Source organism: Mesoplodon densirostris, chromosome 4 (assembly GCF_025265405.1).
Source record: "Mesoplodon densirostris isolate mMesDen1 chromosome 4, mMesDen1 primary haplotype, whole genome shotgun sequence".
NCBI lineage: Eukaryota > Metazoa > Chordata > Mammalia > Artiodactyla > Ziphiidae > Mesoplodon > Mesoplodon densirostris.
In genome coordinates, this window is record NC_082664.1 from 53,328,525 (window position 1) to 53,338,357 (window position 9,833).

The window sequence follows — 9,833 nt, forward strand, 5'->3', positions numbered from 1 at the left end:
CTTGATGCTAGGTATGCTCAAAGACCCATGGAGATCTGGCCTTAAATCCTTCTTTAGCATCCTTGGCTGCTGGTCTCCTCACTCCTCTCTACATGACCACCATATTGGCTCTCTTTTGGCCAATACATTGAAATGTGCTGTGCTCATCTTCACCTCAGAGTTGTTTCACATATAGTCTAGCTTACTGGGATTCTCCTGTTCCTGTTCTATTGCCTGCTCAAGTCTCAGCTGAAATGTCACTTCCTCAGTCTTTTGTTATATATTCTATAGCACAACACTTATCCTTACACTACTCATCATACCTCTAAATGTTCAGTAAAACCCATTGCCATTTCATTTTCAACTTTATAAGAAAGCAGCTGTGTCTGTCTTATTTATTTCCCAGCACTGAGCCTAGTTCTTGGCCACAGTATGTCCTAAATACATTTTAAATAAATTAAAACAAAAGTCATAAATCAATAAAAGACTTCCAAAGTTTTATTCCTGCAAGTGTCATATTTAATTCTAGAGCTTACATACTGAGAAAAGCAAGACTTCCAGCCATATCCTGATCCTGTTAAGAAGACTACCTACATAAAGAATGGCAACAGCCAGACACAAAATCACTGGCTATGAACAGCATTCCTTACCTGGACCCCAAGACTTAAGCTAAAATAAAAGTGGAGAGGAGATAGGTAAATGCAACCCCAAGGGGAAAAGGAAGCTCCAACAGAAGCTGTGCCTTCTTGCTAATAGACAGTCTATAACAGATCCACTTGTATATGTGATTCTCAGAAACATACAAATAATATAAGAACTGGGGTAGAGATGGATTGATTTAGTGTACCCATAATGACCTCTCCACCAACCGAAGATGGAGGAGAAAAAAAATTGAGAACATCCTAAGCAAAATCATTTTCTTTTCTCACACTTTTTCCTTTTTTTTCTTTCAAATAGTATGATCTGCCCAAGGGTATGTAGCACATCCAGTACCAATTACTATTTGGAAGCTAAAGCCCATCCCAGGAGGCTCCCATCCCCCTCCTATTCTGGTTATAAGCCCTATGAGTGCTAGTAACACCCTCTTTTTATTTTTCTGACCTTTCCTTTATAACATATATGGTAATTACGTTTTATGTGTGACCTCACTCTTCCATGGCATGGACTAAATCCTACAGAAGTAATGTATTATTTTTAGTAACTAGCAAATTGTGGGACACATGGTAAGAATTCAGAAAATATTTCTATTAACGTTAACTAGATGGATTATGTTGAACACTAAAGGATGTTTGTGGATAAACAGATAAGACGAAGTGGGGAGAATTCTCTCCTCCACAGGTAAGCTGAGAATATAATTTAAAATGTAGCTTTCCTCCCTAAGATGGACCCAGATATCTTTTTACAAATCAGACATTTTATAAACACTATCAAGAGATCCAATTTGAAAGTGGTTTGTAAAAGTCTACATTTATTTATGTTAAAAGTACCACATTTTCACTAAAAAATATTGTTGTGTGTTTTCTGATTATAAAAGTAAAAAAGACCTAAACACAAAAGGTAAAATGATAAAACTTCTGGAAGAAATATAAGAGATAATCTTTGTAACTTGTAGGTTGGCAAAGATTTCCAGAACACAAAAAGCTTTAAATGATCAACTGGAGTTCATCAAAGGCAAAACATTCAATTTTTCAGCTTACTGTTAAGAAAATAAAAAGATGAGCTATAGGTTAGGAGAAAATGTTTATAACACACACAGCTGACAATGTATTTGTAAGAGCTTTTAGAACTCAATAATAAAAGAACAAACCACACAACATTTTTTAAATGGGCAAAATCTTTGAACAGACAATTCATGAAAGAAGATATATAAATAAGCATGTGAAAAGATGGCCAGCATTTTTTTTTATCACCAAGGAAATAAAATGTAAACTATAAAGAGACACCAGTGGGTAGCCATAAGAATAGCCAACATTTAAAAAGCTGACAATATCTAGTGTTGACAAGTATATGGAACAACTGAAACTCTCATACATTTCTGTAGGAGACCACAGCCATTTCTGTACAACCACACTGGAAAACTCTTCAGCAGTTTCTTGTAAAGGTAAACATACTTCTACCCTATGATCCAGCAGTGTTAGTGTTGGGTATATACCCAAGAGAAATAAAGCATTTGCCTATAGAATACTTGTACATGAATGTTTATAAAATTATTCATAGGAAAAATATGAAAACAATGCAAATATCCAACAAGAGGGAAATGAAAAACCAAATTATGGCATATTTGTATAATGTAATAATAATTATATAACAATGTATAATGTAATCAGCAATGCCAAGGAGCCAACTACTGTGTGAATACAATACAGCATGGTTGAATCTACAAATCAATATTGATCAAAAGAAGAGAAATATGAAGAGGAGACTATATGATTCCATTTACATCTAAAAGAAGTAAATTAATTGAAAAATAAGATCAGTGTTTGTCTGGGGCCAAGGGTTGTGGGTGGGAGGATTGACTACAAAGATTCTAACATACTTTTTCAGAGTGATGGCACATGTGCACACATTTCTCAAAATTCATAAAAATGTACACTTAAAATTTTACCTCAAAAAAGTTTATTATGTTAGCATATATTCACCAAAATATTTTAATGTCTTTTAGTTATTATAAAACAAACATTAATGAAGGCATCATTCAGGAACACTGTCATCTCTTGATGCTTTGGGAGACCACCAAGGGATCCTCTTGTTCCCTAGAACATGGTGCTGAAAAACACCTGGAAACTTTGGTGAGTGAAAGCAATGCAATCCTCACAATCTTTGACCTTTCGAAGAACATTCAACCTCAAGAGAGAATCAATAAAAGAGGCTTCCAGCTGCTTGTATCCCATGGCTTCTTTTGCAAATGTGAAGTTTGAGAACCACATCTTTTCTGCAACCATAGAACAGAAGTCTCTCCACTGTTCTGGCCAGCTCTGATCTGACAAACTCACCTCTGCTGTTGCACACAAGCTATAGAAAAAATAGGCATAGACACTGGTGGTGGTCTGGGAACTCAGCCAGAAAGAAGGATTTCTTGTCATCTGCCACTTCAGGCTGGAACACACAGTCCAGCACACCAGGGGAGCAGAGTAGGGACACAATAGAGTTTCCATTTTTCTTACCCAATGTAAGATTTTATTAGCTTTGTCTTGGTCACCAAAGAACCTGGTGAAATACTCCTCCCAGTCTCCCTCTGTGAACTCTGAGATGGAGACAAAGCATGGATTCAATAACAAATTTTTAAGATCTTCATTACCATAGTCTCTGGTCATTCTCAGAAAGGTAGCCATGGGAACCAAGTCCTTTTTCAACAAATGAAGTACGATTCTAGCCACTTGGGACTGCTGGTGCCAGTTTGTACAGGGCGGGCTGTCATACGAGTTGGAGGATGTAGTCATTTCTTCAGAGCTCTCAGTGACAAAGAGGAGCCTTTCAGGATGACTCCTGAACTCTTCAATGGGGACCTGAGAGTAAGGCCAGTCCTTGGAAAGCGGGCCAGCAAAGGTGGTGTTCACAATCTATCCCACTTTATGGCAGCTGATATAGAAAACATAGGAGAATATGGGCTGAAAGACCATGCCCTCTGCCCAGTGCAGCATGACCTTCATTGCCAGGGTGGTCCTCCCAACCCCTGCCATACCTTCCAAGACAATCATCAGGGGCTGGGCTCCTAACACAAACTTCTATTGGCATCACATGGCTCTTTTTTCTTTGGTCTTTTTAAGAGACCTAACAAGAGAACTAGAAGATACTTTACATTGTGAAATGTCCTAGGGTAACAGATGAATTATTAGATTGGGCAGAAGAGTTGGAGAAGTATAATGCTGTCTCAGTCCACTTTGAATTGCTACAGTTTTTCCAGGGCTTACATGAGACTCAGGACGAAAACTTTGCAAGGCAGATTTTGAATCACCTCCTTGAAGCTGATCTCGACATTTATGGGTATCAGCAACTCCGGGTTTCTTCCTTTTGCCTAAAGCACTGTCAAAAGTTAAGCTGAGGCTCTCTGTCAGGGGTCCAATCCTTGAAACAAAATTGACTTCTGACTTGGAAACTCTGGAGACAAGTGTTATCAATTTTAGGATACATCAGTGGGAAAATATTCGCTCCATGTTTCGCAATGGGATCATGAGAAAGCTGGACCTGATACTTAATATTTAAGCTTAATGTATGAAGCAAGCTTAATACTTTATCTATGAAGAAACTGTTATGAGCTGAGAAATCCAAGGTGCAAACTCCAAAAACTGACATGCAAATCGATATCTTCCGTGAAGATTCTGAAGGAGCTTGTCCTTGTGCTTCATGGTAAGCACAAGCTGACCCATCTGGACCTGAGCTCTAACAACCTAGGAATTACTGTATCTATGATAATTTTTAGAACTTTGAGCACTCAGCCTTCAAGGTCAAGTATCTTTGGTTGGAATCTTGTAGCTTCACCTCTTGAGTTTGTCATCAGCTCCTTATAGAGCTCAGCAAGAACTCAAGTCTGAGCTTCTCAGCCTGGGAGACAATAATCTCTCTAATGTTGAGCTGAAAAGACTGTGGGGGCCCATCGAGACAACCAACTGTCCCCTGAAGGAGCTGTCACTGGAGAAATGCAACCTGTTGGTAGCCAGCTGTCAGGACCTGGCCTTGCTTCTCACCAGCACCCAGGATATGACTCACCTGCACCTGGGAACTAATCAGCTCCAAGATGTTGGTGTAAGGCTGCTGTGTGCTTCCCTGACTCACCCAAAGAGTGTCTTAGAGATTGGTGCTCTGGTTCTCCCAGCTTGGTGCACCCAGTTGTAGGTATTTGTCAGATGCTCTCCTCCAGAACAAGAGCTTGACACACCTGAATCTGTGGAAGAATAACCTGGGAGATGAGGGAGTGAAGTTTCTCTGTGAGGCCTTGAGTCATCCAGATTGCAACCTGCAGTACCTGGACTCATCAGATTGTTCTTTCATGGTGGAGGGCTGTCGAGAGCTTGCTCACTCCTTCAAGCACAATCGTAATGTGAAGATTCTGGATGTTGGGAAAACTGATGTACAGGACGAGGAGGTGAAAGATCTGTGTAGGCTTCTGAAACGTCGAAATTGTGTGTTGGAGACACTTTGGTTGGAGAAATGCAATTTAACACCTGATTGCTGCCAGCATCTCTCTTCTGTTCTCAGAAGCAGTAAAAGCCTGGTTAATTTGAACCTTTTAGGAAATGACCTGGGGCTGAACACAGTCAACATGCTGTAGACATCCTTGAAAAAAATTGATGTGCAGGGCTTCCCTGGTGGCGCAGTGGTTGAGAGTCCGCCTGCCGATGCAGGGGACATGGGTTCGTGCCCCGGTCCGGGAAGACCCCACATGCCGCGGAGCGGCTGGGCCCGTGAGCCATGGCTGCTGAGCCTGCACATCCGGAGCCTGTGCTCCGCAACGGGAGAGGCCACAACAGTGAGAGACCAGCGTACAACAACAACAACAACAACAACAAAAATTGATGTGCAAACTACGGAAACTCGGGCTCGAAAAGGACTTGTACTCTATAGTGAGAGCAGAGTTGGAGAAATTACAGAAGGGGGGGGGGGTCCTTTTTGAGAATCAGGTTTAAGTGGGATTTTAATGACCCTGAAGACAGATGGTGGTGGTAATCCAATGATGAGATGCCACAGCTTTACCATGGAATGTCCGTGGAGAACAACCATCAGGAAGTCCTGACCATATGTTGCTCAGATGTTACTGTTCATGGGGACAAATGAGCCATTACCTCCAGAATGCTTGTTCACAGTTTACCATAGGCAGCATATTAAGTACCCAATCTCCAGAATCCTAATACTATATTTGGCCCAAGATCATACATTGGCTATACACCTTAAGATTTTTTGTCCTTGGTGTAATGTTTTAAACTCTTGGGGCTATCAAGAAGATTCACTAAAGCAAAGGATATGAAAAAACAAACAAAAAACATAAAAAAACAAATTAACTATAAACCTTCAAATATTATAAAAGTATAAAACATGAAGATGGAGATCTCCCATATTATTACCTCTCCCAAAGTAAAACAACTTTTTAATAGCTTGGTAATATCTTATTCTACAACTTTGTGTATGTATATATGTTTGTATGTATGCCTATGTATGTATGTATGTATATATATATATATTTTACAAAAATGGGACAAGCAACACATAACCTACTTTTCTACTTGTTTTCTTTTAAATGAATAATTTTTTTTTTTTTTTTTTGCAGTACGCAGGCCTCTCACTGTTGTGGCCTTTCCCGTTGCAGAGCACAGGCTCTGGACGCACAGGCTCAGTGGCCATGGCTCACGGGCCCAGCCGCTCCGCGGCATGAGGGATCCTCCCGGACCGGGGCATGAACCCGCATCCCCTGCATTGGCAAGCGGACTCTCAACCACTGCGCCACCAGGGAAGCCCATGAATAGTTTTCTGATGCTCTCTGTTAGTTCATTAGCATTCTAATGAACGTAATCCAATTTTCTAGTGAATACTGTACTAGCAATATGGTAATTTTTCTTATAGCATTACCATATTTTTTTTTTAATTTTTATTTATTTATTTATTTGGATTGAATATATTTTATTAAGACTAATTCTGAATGGGAAAACGTAGTTAAAATAGTGCCCTTGATATCTCATCTCCCTCCATTTTATGTCAAGTTACAGAATTGGTTTCATGGTAATAAAATCAAAGTTGTAGGCCTCTGGCATGCCCTCATGGAGAGTTTTGTTGAAACGGCTCCAGTGAAAAACAGGGAGGCCACCTTGTACTGTGGGCCCACTAATGGCATAGGCTGTGTACTTGGATGCCAGGTAGATATCTGCCACCTTGGTGTCATAGCAACCTCCAGGACTTGGATTAAGTGAGTTCAGGTCCTCACGGCAGCAGGTGGTATTGCAGGGATCACCTTTACTGTAAGTATCGTTCTTGTAATTGTTGTATCGCATGATATATTTCATGGACTCCATATCAGTCACTTTCCCTTGGTCATGCCGGAAGATTTTGGCTCGTGAAGCCAGATCATAAGAGTAGTCCAAACCCAGCTTCTTAACCAACATTGGATAGCCACTCCAGTTGTAGATTTTTTCATGGAAAGGAATGTTGTAGGAGGGCCAGTATCCTGTCCGCAGAACGTCGGTTTGTTCAGAATATTCTACATATGTCGGAATTTGCTCCACAATGTACAGAGTGCCTTTATCAAGGCTGTAGTTCAGATTTACCTTCTTCAGGTCCAGGACCATGTACTGATTGTTATACGTGCCAGAGTTATATTTTGAAAAGACCTCTGCCCACTGCTTGCCTCCGTTTGCCATCATATTGGCCACCCGGACTCTTTGCCAGGCCAGGAGAGACTGGGGTACCACGTGCTGCAGTAGGGTTTTGTTATACATGCTGTTTGTGGTCTGCAGCAATGCCAAACCACTGCTGAGAAGGTAAAAGTCATCCAGAGACTCCAAAAACCCTTTTTTTTTTTCCCTCTGTGCTTAGCCTGGTGTCACTTGCTCACAGGGGGCCGCGTGAAGGGGCTGCGAACTTGGCGCTTCAGAAGAGAGTTCCTGGTGCAAAATAGCCGTGCAGAGACCTCAGCCCACGAGTCGTGGGCAGAAGCGCTGCGCACAACACAACAATTCAAGATGGCGGTGGTGGGCCGTGTGCAGAGAGGCTACGCCCGCCCGGCCTCGCAGCGCACCTGCCCTCGCGAGAACCACGCCCTGCAAGAACCCGCCTACCATATTTTATTTTACCAATGATAATTGGTGGAGAAAATTCAAAATCTACTTCTAGATATTTTAAGTTGACAAAGTAAATGTGTCACTCTTTTAATATAAAGATATCTTTATTGACTGTTTTAGTAAAAGCGCTTTGTGTAATTTAACCAGAGTCAGAATAAATTTGTATCAGTCATGCATACTCTCACAACTGATGAAAAATGCTAACAATAATAACACATGATAACATGTGATGTTCTTAAGAGACCATTTAGATTACATTAAAAAATGCAGCTCATATAGATCAAGAGACATATCCCAGATCATACAGATTGTGGTTGGCAGAGCCAGTATCAGTATCAGATCTCCCAATCTTATTGTAGTATTTTCTACACATTTTCCTTTGTCTAATGCTCACTAACCTGGAAGAGGCTTCAACCCATCATCCTGGCATCACTAACACTGTGTCTAAACACCCGAGATTAACAGTCTTATCTGCATTTGAATAATTCAGAAAGAAGATAGAAACACTCTGATTGAGTCATAGAGGTAACATGGTGCTTATCTTTTGGGAATGATTTTTTAGTTTCACAATTTAACATACTGCAACAGCATGATGCATCTAATGATTTTTTAAAACAGCTTTCTGCTGACAGCATAAACAGAAACAAGTTTATTTTGAGTGAGCAGCTGCTGTTTTTTCATCGAGGAAACATCGCTTGCTGAAATAATACAGCAGGCTGGCACTGCCATGAGTGGATAAACATCTATGGGGTTTGTGGACTGGAAAACATAGGACCATTCTGCTCCTGCAGTATTAACCAATAAACCAAACAGACCATCTCTAATTTTATGAGAATGAAAAGTTTAGCCAGTCTGCAAAACAGTTACAGAAATGGGCTGCACAGATTGTCTTCTTTTAATGAATGGATCAACTGCAGATGTCACTTTTTTTTTTGTCACTGTATGTGGGATTTGTAAACTTATTTTCTAGACTCTGAATTAATCAATCCTTTTTTAAAATTATCATTTCCCTTTAAATAGATGTTTATTACAAGGAAAAGTTAAGGCAAAGCTATGGAGTTTCATTAAAACAAAACTTCTTTTTGCTCTCCTTAACAATTTATTCATATATATTTACCTTTTCTCAAAGATTTTAGTGGCCTAAATTTGGTCTGAAAGAAAAAAAATGCTTGGGAAAGGACTATTGGTCGGCAAATGATCCCAAGAAAGTTGTGGATTGACAAAAATGCTGAAATGAGGGATCTCTATCTTTTGTAGTGTTTTAGAGCTTTTATCAGCTCCACCTTTATTTTAGAGGTTCAGGGAAAGCTGACAAAGTCTCTGGTCTGAGATCTATTATTTATCCTCTTGATTGTACATTTTTGCAGACCTGTAATTACATAACACCATCATTTGGCTGACCTCAAACATTCTGCTCAAGTTAAGTATAATAACTAATCATGTGTTCTATTAAAAAGATTTTTTTAAATAGAACTACCATACGACCCAGCAATCCCACTACTGGGCATATATCCTGAGAAAACCATAATTCAAAAAGAGTCATGTACCACAATGTTCATTGCAGCTCTATTTACAATAGGCAGGAGATGGAAGCAATCTAAGTGTCCATCAACAGAGGAATGGATAAAGAAGATGTGGCACATATATACAATGGAATATTTATCAGCCATAAAAAGAAATTGAGTTATTTGTAGTGAGATGGATAGACCTAGAGTCATACAGAGTGAAGTAAGTCAGAAAGAGAAAAACAAATACCATATGCTAACACATATATATGGAATAAAAAAAAAAAGTCATGAAGAACCTAGGGGCAAGACAGGAATAAAGACGCAGACCTACTAGAGAATGGACTTGAGGATGTGGGGAGGGGGAATGGTAAGCTAGGACAAAGTGAGAGATTGGCATGGACATATATATACTACCAAATGTAAAATAGAGAGCTAGTGGGAAGCAGCCGCATAGCACAGGGAGATCAGCTAGATGCTTTGTGACCACCTAGAGGGGTGGGATAAGGAGGGTGGGAGGGAGGGAGATGCAAGAGGGAAGAGATATGGGGATATATGTATATGTATAACTGATTCACTTTGT

At 40.0% G+C, this 9,833-nt stretch overlaps 1 protein-coding gene and 1 pseudogene across 1 annotated transcript; one reads left to right on the forward strand and one right to left on the reverse strand.

Moving 5' to 3' along the window:
- Window positions 1-3,597: 3,597 nt before the first annotated feature.
- LOC132488058 (NACHT, LRR and PYD domains-containing protein 13-like) lies at window positions 3,598-4,812 on the forward strand (annotated as a pseudogene).
- A 1,859-nt stretch (window positions 4,813-6,671) lies between these two features.
- LOC132489202 (phospholipase B-like 1) lies at window positions 6,672-7,418 on the reverse strand. The gene has a single exon (XM_060098129.1). It carries the CDS (start codon window positions 7,401-7,403, stop codon window positions 6,672-6,674), a length of 732 nt encoding a protein of 243 aa, XP_059954112.1. The 5' UTR covers window positions 7,404-7,418.
- Window positions 7,419-9,833: the final 2,415 nt, after the last annotated feature.

Coding starts and splice junctions, on each gene's coding strand:
- LOC132489202 (XM_060098129.1), bottom strand. CDS start 7,403: ATGTATAACAAAACCCTACTGCAGCACGTGGTACCCCAGTCTCTCCTG.